Source organism: Hakea prostrata, chromosome 4 (assembly GCF_041222555.1).
Source record: "Hakea prostrata isolate BN-2017 chromosome 4, UWA_Hpros_2, whole genome shotgun sequence".
Taxonomy (NCBI): domain Eukaryota; kingdom Viridiplantae; phylum Streptophyta; class Magnoliopsida; order Proteales; family Proteaceae; genus Hakea; species Hakea prostrata.
In genome coordinates this window covers 24,934,626-24,946,860 of record NC_142603.1, presented here as the reverse complement: position 1 = coordinate 24,946,860, position 12,235 = coordinate 24,934,626, and the positions used below count along the sequence as shown (strand labels likewise).

Below are 12,235 nucleotides of genomic sequence, written 5' to 3'. Positions count from 1 at the left end.
CGTGAGGGGACATGAGAGCTTTTCGTCTGTTATTTGTGGATAACCAGTAGGGTTTCCGTAGTCAGGGACTATGCTGACTCTAGTGTGAAGGATACCGGAAAGGATCGCCAGTGGTGAGGAATGGACGTATCTGGATCCGAGTTGATATGACTGAGTAGATGACATGCATTGGGCTAGGTTTAACCTTGACATGCGCCAGTACTTAGACCAATGGTGATGTGAGAGAGCGGTGACCTATACCCCCAGCCATGGATTGTCCCGAGGCATGAAGGACCCACTACCAACCGGCATTGTGTGATGAGACCCTCTTAAAGAAGTACAGTGCTATGACTTAAAGCATCTCTGCCTATAGAGACCAGCATATATAGAGTTAGATTCATACATTTATTATCTGTTTCATATCGCATTGCATCATGTTATGTTCTAAAATCATGTTATTTATGTTGTTGTGATTTAACTTGCCTTACTGAGTTCATTCGAACTCACTCCTTTTTGTGCAACCTCTTTTGTTAGATTACTCTACAGGTACTAATTACTATGAAGGCCAATATGAACAAGCACCAGTTGAAGAAGCGTACTACACGCAAGGTGTTGGCAACAATGAAGATCACATTGATGATCCCACGATGATCACGTTGCGTACTACAATTAGACCTAATGTGGAGTGGGAACGTCTGAGTTGGATTGATGAAGTCCATTATTACGAAGACGTTATCTATAGAGTAGAAGACTCTTAGTCTAGTTGACTTCCATTTCTTTACTTTCCTTTGAGAACAGTTGTATTTCTTTTTAGACTTACGTGCAACATTCCATTGTAATTGTGGCGTGAGATTCCGCCTCACTCTACTCCTTTTGATGTTTGCATCTGGTATCATTTTTCCGCACTCGATTATACTTGTCATTCTTCTCCTTATTTGGATCTCTTATTTATATTATTACACATTGATTATATCTGTTCATGATTATGTTATTGCCTATGTGGGAGGATGATTTCCTCGATACTTGATCTTCAGGGCTGTGGATCACACACTCGGGTATGCCAGATAGGGTACCGGCTAGGTGGATGTGACAAATAGGATCTCATTCTAGTAGAACATAATCAGTAGATCATATATGAAACTAACATGCAAAATAGATCTAACATGCAAGAGAAATCAAATCGAAAGAATGATCATGGCTTCATGAAGAAATCACAAGGATCATGGTTAAGATCAATATGAAAATCATAGTACCATAAGAATGAATGGAAATTGTAGAAGAGATGGTTGCAAAGATGCAACATCTTCTTCATAATCTCATTACCGAGAATAAATCATAGTAAGAGTAGATCAATACCATACAAGAGAGATTACTAACCTTTGATTGAAGAACAAGAGATGAAGAACTTGAGATCTTGCAAGAATTCTTCACAAACACCAAGGAGAGGCTTTGAGAGAGGCTTCCCACGTTCTTTGAGGGTTTTAGAAACAAAGGAAGCTAAGAAACATGTACTTCTATTATATAGAGCACCAACAGACCTAACAGAGGATCTTTGGCAGATTCTGTCCCTGTTGGTTGATTGGTTGGTCGATTGGCCCAATCGACCACCCAGTCGACCAAGCAAGACAACAAGGCCAAAACAAGGAAATGAAGGTCCAAATCAAGTCCAAACCCAATGAGCTTATCCCAACAAAACATATGACTTACCTAGTATAGGGGAATGCCTTCAAATCATGTCCAACTACACTTTTAAGTCCATCAACTAGTCTTATCTTCATCAAGGTGCAGTTTCATTTTCAAATCCGACAAAGCTTCCAAGTATGGAACACCATCATCAATTTCCATGGGTTCTGGGTCAAACACCATGTCTTCCACTGAGATGGCCCATAGTTGACTTCTTCCTTTACTTCGGGTCTTCGGACCTACAAATAACAGGGTTTCCGGGTCAAGGTTAGGGCTGGGTTTCACAAACCCTGTTTATTGCATGTACGACAGCTTGGTCAATTTACACTCCTTGGTTCGGACCAAACCTTGTGATTTCATGTATCTATCTTTTGTATTTCTTTCTTTTGTTTGGTGTGTGTGTGTGTCTGTTTTCTTTCAAGTTTATGAATGAAGTCTTTAACTTCTTACCAAAAAAACACAAAATGTTATAGAGCCAAAAGAGAAAGAAGAGGGAAGGAGCAAACGAATACGAAAAGATACCCTCTGTTTATGGAAAGAATTGTTACTGCCAGAGGTTTACCATGTTGTGTTGGACATAATCATTTGCTTAATCTTGTAATTCAGAAAAATAGACAATGATGGCAGTTCCTCCTTTCTGGAAAGAACAATAAAATTTCAACTTTGTTACTGGTTGAGTATAATACTCTACAAAAATTCAACTCTTTACATAAACTCAAAACAAAGAAATAACAATTAAATTGTGGAATTCATAAAAATTCTTGACTTGCTTTAACTACATGCTAATATTCAGAAAACAGAGACATATGTTGTATACATGGCTTCAGAGATGGCCGATCACTTGATTTAGACTCATGCTGTAGAATCATCTTATCTTCTCTGGAAGTTGAATACCTTGATCGAAAAAGCAAAGATGAATGCGAAAAGCACAGTGAACATAACGATCATGCCTGCAACCACTCCTAAGAAGCTGTGCTTGAATCCAAAATAATCCAGGAGAAATTCTTTAACTGGGACAAGACCAGTGCCCGTGTCCATGTCAGTCGTTATATCTCCAAATTGGGAAACGACCAATCCGTACAATGTCCAAGCAACTGGGCAGGCCCAATAGTACCACCTCCACCAAATAGGAATTCTCTGCAGTGAACAAAACAAAGATGAATAAGTAAATGAAGAAGATTCAATTACATTATTTCTTCATACCAAATGAGAAAACAGAATCAGAACTTACTGTTCTTGGAATGATGAATCCTGAGAAAAGGTTCCATATCGCATAGAATGCTGAAGAAACTATAGATGCAATGTGTTGGTTGGGAGTAACACCCACTGCCATCATACCGTAGAAGGTGAAGTATAGCAATGTGAAGTACATGAAGAACATATACCACAGGAATTTCGCCGCTGTCCATTGGAATCCAATCATTGAATACACTATAACTCCATATACTAAGGACTGGAGGAGAATATGAGGGATCTCAATAGCAACCTGCACCAGAAATAAGACTTATTTGGTGAGAAACATGAAGATAAATTAAACAGATGAGGTTGGGTTTACAAAAAGACAAATAATTACTTGGGCAAAGGCATATGCCATGGCTGAATACATTCCAGCAGCCCTCTCTCTATAAAAGACTGTACGTTCGATATCCACAACAGGTTGCACTGATCCAGCATTTTGTACCCCAAGAAAGAGAACAGCACCATACATAGAACCCATTGCATTAAAGAGATCCTGTGACTTTGCCCTGCAATATCCAATTATAAATCAAATTAATTGGAACTCGAACAAGCAAAGAATGTTTTGAGTTTGTACTCTAGTAAAAGGTGACTTACGTTTTAGATCCGAGATTCCAAAACATTGACCCAAGCATCAGAGCTATAAAAGTAGTGAAGAAAAGCCTCACAAAAGTGTAAGGTGGGTTCCTCCAGTATGACCAATGTTGTTTCCATAGACAAGCTATACATTGGGTGATGAAAGACTGAGAATACTGAGTAGGGAAATAGAGATCTTTGGAGCCAGGGGCAGGTTTGCTCAGTTCCTCGATCATTGCTCTGTTCCTCCTGCATTATTCATTTAGAATATTAATACCTATAACCACAAATTAACAGCTGTGTTAAGTAGAGAAGGAAATTTACCAAGGAACCTACCTGAAGAGGTCTGAGTTTTTATATATCTCAGGGAAGCTCACCCCCAAAGCTGCTTCTTGGGCTGTTGATGACACCTCCAACATCCATGTTGCTGGATTATAACCATCCTTTATCTTACTGACTCCCTTGATTGCCTTTAATGAACAACAAACCATATATCAGTTACTGTAATGAGGGTGGAAAGTCAACAAGATTCATTTACTTATCTATGATCTTCATAGTTTTTCTCACCTCAAAGTACTTGATCAATTCACAACCATGTTTCCCCAGTGGCCCCACATATATTTCTTCCCCTCCTTGCTTCAGTAAGAATAGCTGCACACAGTATTAAGAGGATTAAAAGCTGGATAAATACTAGGAAAGCCATTATGAAATGAGTTCATCGACATCAAGAATTTCTAACCTCATCAAAAGCATCAAATATGTCAATACTTGGCTGGTGGATAGTACAGACCACAGTTCGTCCAGTGTCCACAATGTTTCTCACTGTTCTCATCACTATTGCAGCAGCTCTTGCATCCAGTCCAGAGGTTGGCTCATCCATGAATATAATTGAAGGGTTGGCGACAAGCTCAACTGCAATAGTTAGCCTTTTACGCTGCTCTGTTGAAAGACCATTTACACCTGGAAGCCCAACCAGTGCTTCCCTCAGTGAGTCCAACTCTACAAGATCCATGACTTCTTCGATAAACATCTGTAATCATCAATTCGTTTACCCATTAGAAAACACCCAAAAGATCAAAGAAAGCATAATTAAAGGATGAAAGTATCTGCCCCATTTACCTTTCTAGTGGAAGCATTGATTTCAGGAGCTAGCCGAAGCCAAGCAGAATAAAGCAAGGATTCATAGACCGTAACATGAGGAGAGTGGATATCATTTTGTTCACAATATCCTGATATACGTGCAAATGTTTCCTGTTTCTTTGGATAGCCAGATAACTTGATGCTTCCCTCAATGTATCCTCCAGTTTTCCTTCCAGCCAACACATCCATCAAAGTGGTCTTACCAGCACCACTAACACCCATTAGAGCTGTAAGAACTCCAGGCCTAAAAGCTCCATTGACTCCCCTAAGAAGCAAAAGCTTGTCCTCTGTAACACCACGTGCTTTCATTTCCTGCATATTTGTTGAACAGTGATTAATTACCGCATCAATAGGAGAATTCTTCCTACTTTGGCATTTATATTTGAAAGGTGAAATCTACCGCTGGCATGTCTACAGAGTATTTGACTTCATCAAAGGTAAGGCATTGTGGCTCAAATGGAAGAACCATTCCTCGCTTCTTGTTCTGATTGCCCTCAGTTGCAGCCGTCCTAGATGAAGACTCTGATGATGTTCCTGTTTATGTCATTTTGATTAAATTATGTGGACAAATTGCAGAAAGTAAAAGTTGAAAAGGCTTTTCTCGACGCCTTGACCACATGCAGATGAATACTTACCAACAGAGCTCTTTGCCCTGGCTGATAGCTCAACCTCCCCATTTCTACTGGCATTTTGGTCATCGATGCTTTCTTCAGATATAACTGCCTGAGGCTTCCCAAGTGCTGCAGTATGGATATAAGTATTAGATAAAATGACTTAGTTATGAAAGTTTTAAGGGATCAATAAAAAATAGATGATACTTACGATTGAGATAAGCAAGTGCAACTGTGAATAGACCGTTGAATATGAAAACATAACCAATCAATGCCGCAACTCCAATCCAATACCAGTATGAATGACGGAAAACTGCACGAGATTCCAAGACTGCCTCTCCCAGAGTCATATTAGGAGCAACCAGCTGCAACATTAAAAAATTAAAACCTCATTTAACCTTTAGATTGATATTTCTTCCCATCATAAGTTTTCAATTATGCCCTGATAAAAGGAAGGGGGAAAAAAATGAGACCCTCACCTTTGACCAGCTTTTCCCAAAGAACTCATTCACCATTAGTCCATTTTGTCCATACATCATGGGAGAGATCCAGTAGCCCCAAATCCACCACTTCTTTATATTGTCTGTAACAAGACAGAAGCTCATATAAAGTTGAGCCTAAAAACCTGGAAGTGGAAGAAATCAAATGAAACCTCCATCTATAATTCCAAGACATACCTTTTGACAAGATAAATCCACTCAGAACCATGAGTACAAGTAAGGCAAAGGACCCAAATGTCATTGAGACAACCATGGTCCTTCCCAATGAAGCAATCAATCGAAACAAGCCAGATGCCATTTGGTTAACACACACAAGTAGAAGGTATTGTTTGAAAAGCCTGCATTAAGGACACTCTGTGAGTTACTACCTACACAACAATTGCAAACAAAAAGTAAAACTGGTCCTTGACTATGAACACTAAGACCAGTCACTTTGGATTTACCTTCCGACATTTGAGTCAAAGCCTATGACATAATAAGTCATGAACACCCAAATAGCAACTTCAACTAGGGTGATCGGGATCTTTAGGACCCATGAAGGGAGTGCATATGCCCATGAAGGAAAGAACAGGAGGTCTCTTTGTTTGTAGAATACAGGAAGCTTCATGACAGTCATGGCAAGCTCTGACAGTCCATTAAACATAATATTTGTGAGAGCAAAGAACAAAGCACCCGAAAAAATGCCACCATCAATTACATCTCTTTTAGGCATTTCAGTACGCAGGAAGACAGTCATCGCTATGAATGCCACAATGGTAAGCTGGAAAAGCAAAAAAAAGAAAGAGGACAAGAAAAGAAATTCCATTTAGTTTTATGTGTAGAAACTGGTCAGAATAAAAATCAGATAAGATCAGTTGCCAACCTGAACCATCTTGAAAGCATATACAAATGAGTTTCTTTTCATCAACAATAGTTCTCTTTGTATGCAGGCTTTCAATAGCTCCTTCTTGCTAACACCATACTTGTCAGTACTTAATGCAGCAGGGTGACTCTTTGACTTATCATATGGAACAGCAAGCTCATCTCCGAGCCTACGACCAACATGGAATGAGCGGAATGCCTGAACAAATTCATCCACGGTGAAAAATCTGTAGGGTTCATCTTTCCGTACCCAGTACTGCTGCTGATCTTTCTTAGATGTTACCTGTAAAATCCAGTAAATAGATTACCAGCTTTGTTAAATAATAAGAGCAAAGAAAACAAGGTTATAAATGATCAGGGCTTTGAAGGCAGACATACCTCCTGCAAGAAATCAGCTACTCCCTTCCTTTCAGGACATCTGAAACCCACAGATTCGAAAAACTCAAGAATATGTTCACGTGGCCCCTGATACACAACTTGTCCATCCGATAAGAGAATAATGTCATCAAAGAGCTCAAAGGTTTCTGGTGCTGGCTGAAGGAGCGAGATAACAGCAGTCCCATTTAGAATGTGGATAAATTGCCTCAGCGAATTCACAATCTGAAAGGTTGTCGAACTGTCCAAACCAGTGGATATCTCATCCATGAATAATGCTCTTGCTGGTCCAACCAGCATCTCCCCTGCATCATGTCAGTCAAGAATTTCAGGAACATAGAAAGGATCATAACAAATGACTAGTTAGAATTAGAAGTTATGCTACCTGTTGTGACACGCTTTCTTTGTCCTCCAGATATACCTCTGAGCATTTGATCTCCAACCATGGTATCCGCACAAATTTCAAGTCCCAAAGTCTGTAAGTTCAAAGTGGAGCAACATGAATGATCAGTATCCTATCTAGCTATATCTTAAAAACTCTTTCTCCATAGATGGCTTTTTGCGTTGATACCTTTAGAGTATAGTCAGTCACCACATTGACCTCCTGTCCTTCAATTGATGCTGCCTGTAGATGTCGGAATAAAAATTGTCATCCCTTAGAATTAGACTAATCACAGACAGAAATTTGCAATTTTCATCTATTTTTCATAATTTTTTGTAGGGTGTTGCTGTTTGTGAGTGTGGGAAAATGAACAACACAACCTACAAATTTAACCAAAAAATGGCGCAAAAGATGAAATGAAATAAAAAAGAACCCAACTGGGCAATGAAATAGAAAGTTCTTATTCCAGAAGATAGACACTAGTACATCTAATTTCCACCATTAAGGGCAGGTTTTAGGCCAATTGTGGATTTCACCCCTCATTTTGGGCATTTCAAAGAAACGTTTTGGTTTCAGCAGGAGTGAAATCACCTACTCTGAGAAGTTCTTTTCAGCCTTAGGTAAAAGACTGGCTCCTCAACCCACAACAGATTTTTGGAATAGGAAAGACAAAAAGATAAATGTGATCAAACCCTGTGCTATCCAATTGCAAAATTATGTTTTCTTACCTTGAGGAAAAGATCGACATCAGGATCTGGCTTAATTTTTGCCTCCTTTTCTCTTCTTGCCAGTTCTGTCAACATATCTGCAGAATTCGCAAATTTTGAAAACAATTGATTCAAATTCAATACCAACGATCAGGCTAAATCTTGCCAACTAAAACAAACCATCTTAACGTTAAACTTGGCACATTCAACTACATACCATGACGAGTTCCCACTCCTTGACACCTAGCAGAAAAGGCTAAAGTTTCACGTACGGTCATCTCCCCTATATGTAGATCCCTTTGACTGATATACGCTGCTGTTCTTTGGGGGACAAATTCATTCATTTCATGGCCATTGAAAGTTATTTTGCCACTAACCTGAACAAAATTAAGCAGAACAGATCTTAGTTTTCTCACTGGAAGATGATTTACAGAAAGATCTATAAAAGAACAAAGAACCGCCAAAAAATTGATCTAATTTCCGTACTTTCAGATCTGTGTCAAGCTTTCCTGACAAAGCCAGGAGCAAAGTGGTCTTTCCAGAACTTGGAGGACCCAAAAGCAATGTCAATCTACAAAATCCAGACCAAACAAGTAACTTTGATCAGCATAGGAGGAAACCCAACTAAACTCTTATGGTATATCATGTTATAAACAGAGACTTTCTCTTGAATCTGCTCACCTGCCAGGCTTGACTATTCCACTGACATCATGAAGGATTTGTAATGGCCTCTTTTTACTTCGAAGAATTCCCACACTACTCAAGATATCCTTTTAAGCCAGACAACAAACACTTTGTAAGCTGTAGTTGCTCAACATTCAAAAGGGAAGTTTCGATAAGATGATTTAAAGGTTGAATAACTACCTCTATCACGTTGGTAGCGAAGTTAACCATGGTAGGCAAGGCTCTACTTCCCACAAAAGCTTCTGCATCTACACTTAATTGCTGGAAACGAACTTCAATGGTGGGAATTTCAATTCCAACTCTGAGAAACCAAAACAGAAAAAAGAGAAATATAAGAAAAGCAACTCTATGTTTGAGGCCTTCAGAACAGAAAACAGAAAAAGAAACAGGATTTCGGATTTCTTACGTATCAAGGCGGTCCTTGAGCTTCAACAAGAACTTCTCATTGTCTTCGTCTGCAACAGCAAGTAGTCTGTCTAATAGAATCTTCCTCTCTGTGAACCCAAGACTGTCAATATCAATTTCCCTCGTCTCACCCTCTGCAACAGCAAATATACCTTTCCTTATACGATCGTATGTGGGTAGTCTCTCTATAGCAGCCCATTTCAGAGCTTCTTCATCACCGAGCTGGTCATCTCTAGACACAGAAGATCTTGAAAACACATCAGATCCCCTGTTCCTCCAGATTGAAGAACTTTCCGCGCGCAAACTGCCGCGAAAACTACCACCACGAAAACTGCCGCCACCGCGGCGACTATTCCGAAAACTACTAATTCTGTAAAGATCAGCTGTCTCCATTGAACCACCACCAAGTTACTGCAAAACCCACTCAAAATACACAAGATTTTCTAGAGATGGAATTCTTTCTGAAGTGGGTTTTCACTGAAGAAAGAACAAACTTGTGCTCGACCGATTAAAATTGACAAGAACCCATCAAAGTTAATCACTCTGTGTTGCTCTGAAACACCAAAATCCTTGAGCTGGAAAACTCAAATATAAGAAACAGATCTGCTGCTCTGTTTTTCTTGGTCTTCTTTAGTTTACAGAAACAGATACAATCCAATCACCCAAGAAATGTTGTTGGCAATGTTGAATTGGATTGTGGAAAAAAATGATCTCTATATATATAGGAGTGAAATCAAGAGAGGCAACTTCCGAGAATGAGAATTTTGAATACAGAATTTAGAAAGACCTGCGTATAGTATTGTGAAGTAACGAACACGTCAGCCAGCATTGTATACGGTCCTTAGAAGTTGAAGTTTGACATTGTCTAAATTTAAACAACTGGTTTCGAACTTCTAGAAGGGTGACTCGTTTAAGCTAATAAAAATTTCCTTTTTTAGTGTAAAACCGCCAAGATAAGGCGTGAAAGGAGGAAAGATGAGGTTTACACTTATTATCCTGAAAGATTTTTCAATAAATGAGTAGGAGAATAGCCGGCCAAACCACTCCTTCTCACATTGCTGCAAGTTGTATGGAAGGTTCAATTGGTAGGAATAAGGTTGGGTTGGGTTGGGTTTGGTTGAGCTGTCCGGTTGAACCAGGTGTTCTAGAATGTCAACTTATCCCAAAGTTTCCTTGGATGGGTTTACAATGCAATCGTCAATATGTTTGAGAAATTTAGGTTTATTGACAAGGCATGTCAAGGAGCCTTCAATGGCGAATCCCGTGTGGAAATGTCGAATCTTTTGTTTTAAGCACGAGCATCAATCTTGTGTTGGTGTTTAGTCAGCTGAACTAAATGCATTGGATGCATAAACATCAATATGTATGTGAAGTGTCAGTATGAACAGTATATTCACAGAGTCCAGATCCTCTCCACCCAAGGAACCCGTCCTCTCATCCCCCCCCCTCTCCTTCACACATGGCTTGCCTATGATACATGGGCAGCAGGGGCGGAGCTAGGATTGAACATGGAGGGGGGCCGAATGTATGTGAGCCAATGTGGGACCCACTGTAGGTCTCATCTCAAAATATATTATTATATTTTAATGTAGAGTCTACATTAAAAATTAGGTAATTTAATAGAAAATTCATGAGTGTGAGAGAGAGAAAGGAATAATTTGAGAAAGAGAGAATGAATACCTGATGTGGAGAAGATTTAGGAAAATTCCAAAGTTTGCTAACTACTTCAATATTTTGTGAGACGTGTGAGAAAAAAAAAAAGAGAAAAATAGGAATAAAAGAGGAGATTCATGAGAGAATAAATAGAAATGAAAATAGGAGAGAATATATAAGGAGAAATTCATGGATCGTGAGTTAGTTTTTAAGTTAGTTTTTAATAAGAATTTAACCTTTTATTCCTTAAACTAGGGATTTAATGATAACCATTAAATAGAGATTATGAATGACATTTGTACCCATCATCTTTATCTTAAATTTTTATTTTTAATTTTTGGAGGGGGCCAAATAGTGGTATTTTACATTTAAAGATAGAGAAATAAGGAAAAAAACAAGGATATCTACAATTTCAAAAAATCCGGGGGGGGGCCATGGCCCCCTCCGGTCCCAACGTGGCTCCGCCACTGATGGGCAGACTTATAGCAGCCCAACTGTGAGGGTGGGAGGATGGGGAGGACGACCTACTCATGTGGAGGGAATCTAAATTCTTATTAACAAGGTATGTGATGTTTGCAATGCAATATACGCTATGCTAGGGGTCTTGTGCATCAAGTATCATAATCATATCACTCACAATAAAATATATTGATTTCTAAGTTTAAAAGATTTTTACATTAATTATATGTCAATTTTACAGCCAACCAAGCAACTTGGTAAAATTAGTTTTACTTTATTTCATTTGCAACCAAACGACATTAAAGGAAAAAGACTTCTTCACTTCACTTCACTTCACTTCAGTTTCCTTCTCTTTCTCTCGCAACATACTCTTAGCTTAGTGTTGAGTTAGCTCAAAAGAAAAAATAAATGTGGCGAGGGAGAAAGAGCTTACATGGTCATGAAGAATGGTCAAATTATGACTAGATTCACGTGGTTGTAGGGTCAATATAGAATCCATAGGAACAACGGGGCCAAAGACCTTGGCATTCTAGAATGTCAACTTAACCCTGAGTTTCTTAGATGGGTTTAGGGTTTCATATTCAAATGAAAATAAAATTTTAATTTAATTATAAAAGACATTAGTAAATGAAAACCCAAAAAGTCTCGACTCCTTATCTTCAATTAGAGCAAAAATTGCCAAAAGCAAACCTATTCACACCTCTACATTGCACCTTGCAAGCTCGAAATTACAAAAATGGAGGCTATCCATGCATTCGTACTAGATGAACAAATGAGCATGAACAAGTATGTTTGCAATGCAATCATTGGTATGTAGGCAAAGTATGCGCCTATTGACAAGGCATATGGTGTTTGCGATACAATACATTGTGTTAGGAGTGTTGTGTCATCGAATACCGTAATCATGTCACTTACAATAAAATAGGATGATTTGTACGTTTCAAAAAATTTACATTAATTATAGTCAATTTTACAGCCAACCAA

General features: G+C 38.8%; 1 protein-coding gene across 1 annotated transcript; it reads right to left on the bottom strand.

The window, feature by feature from the left end:
• Positions 1-2,283: 2,283 nt before the first annotated feature.
• Positions 2,284-9,941, bottom strand: LOC149018582 (pleiotropic drug resistance protein 1-like). The gene is made up of 24 exons (XM_089152770.1): positions 9,141-9,941; positions 8,915-9,035; positions 8,732-8,820; positions 8,537-8,621; positions 8,268-8,427; positions 8,072-8,148; positions 7,533-7,586; positions 7,347-7,437; positions 6,965-7,266; positions 6,588-6,869; positions 6,169-6,485; positions 5,903-6,063; positions 5,705-5,808; positions 5,437-5,590; positions 5,250-5,354; positions 5,015-5,148; positions 4,594-4,926; positions 4,214-4,504; positions 4,042-4,125; positions 3,811-3,944; positions 3,496-3,723; positions 3,236-3,407; positions 2,894-3,148; positions 2,284-2,799 (listed from the first exon to the last, which is right to left on the bottom strand). The coding sequence occupies exons 1-24, from the start codon at positions 9,530-9,532 to the stop codon at positions 2,533-2,535; spliced, it is 4,392 nt and encodes a 1,463-aa protein (XP_089008896.1). The 5' UTR covers positions 9,533-9,941; the 3' UTR covers positions 2,284-2,532.
• Positions 9,942-12,235: the final 2,294 nt, after the last annotated feature.

Coding starts and splice junctions, on each gene's coding strand:
- LOC149018582 (XM_089152770.1), bottom strand. CDS start 9,532: ATGGAGACAGCTGATCTTTACAGAATTAGTAGTTTTCGGAATAGTCGC. Junction 8,149..8,267: donor AGGAGTGGGAACTCGTCATG/GTATGTAGTTGA, acceptor CGAATTCTGCAG/ATATGTTGACAGAACTGGCA. Junction 7,267..7,346: donor AAGAAAGCGTGTCACAACAG/GTAGCATAACTT, acceptor GACATGATGCAG/GGGAGATGCTGGTTGGACCA.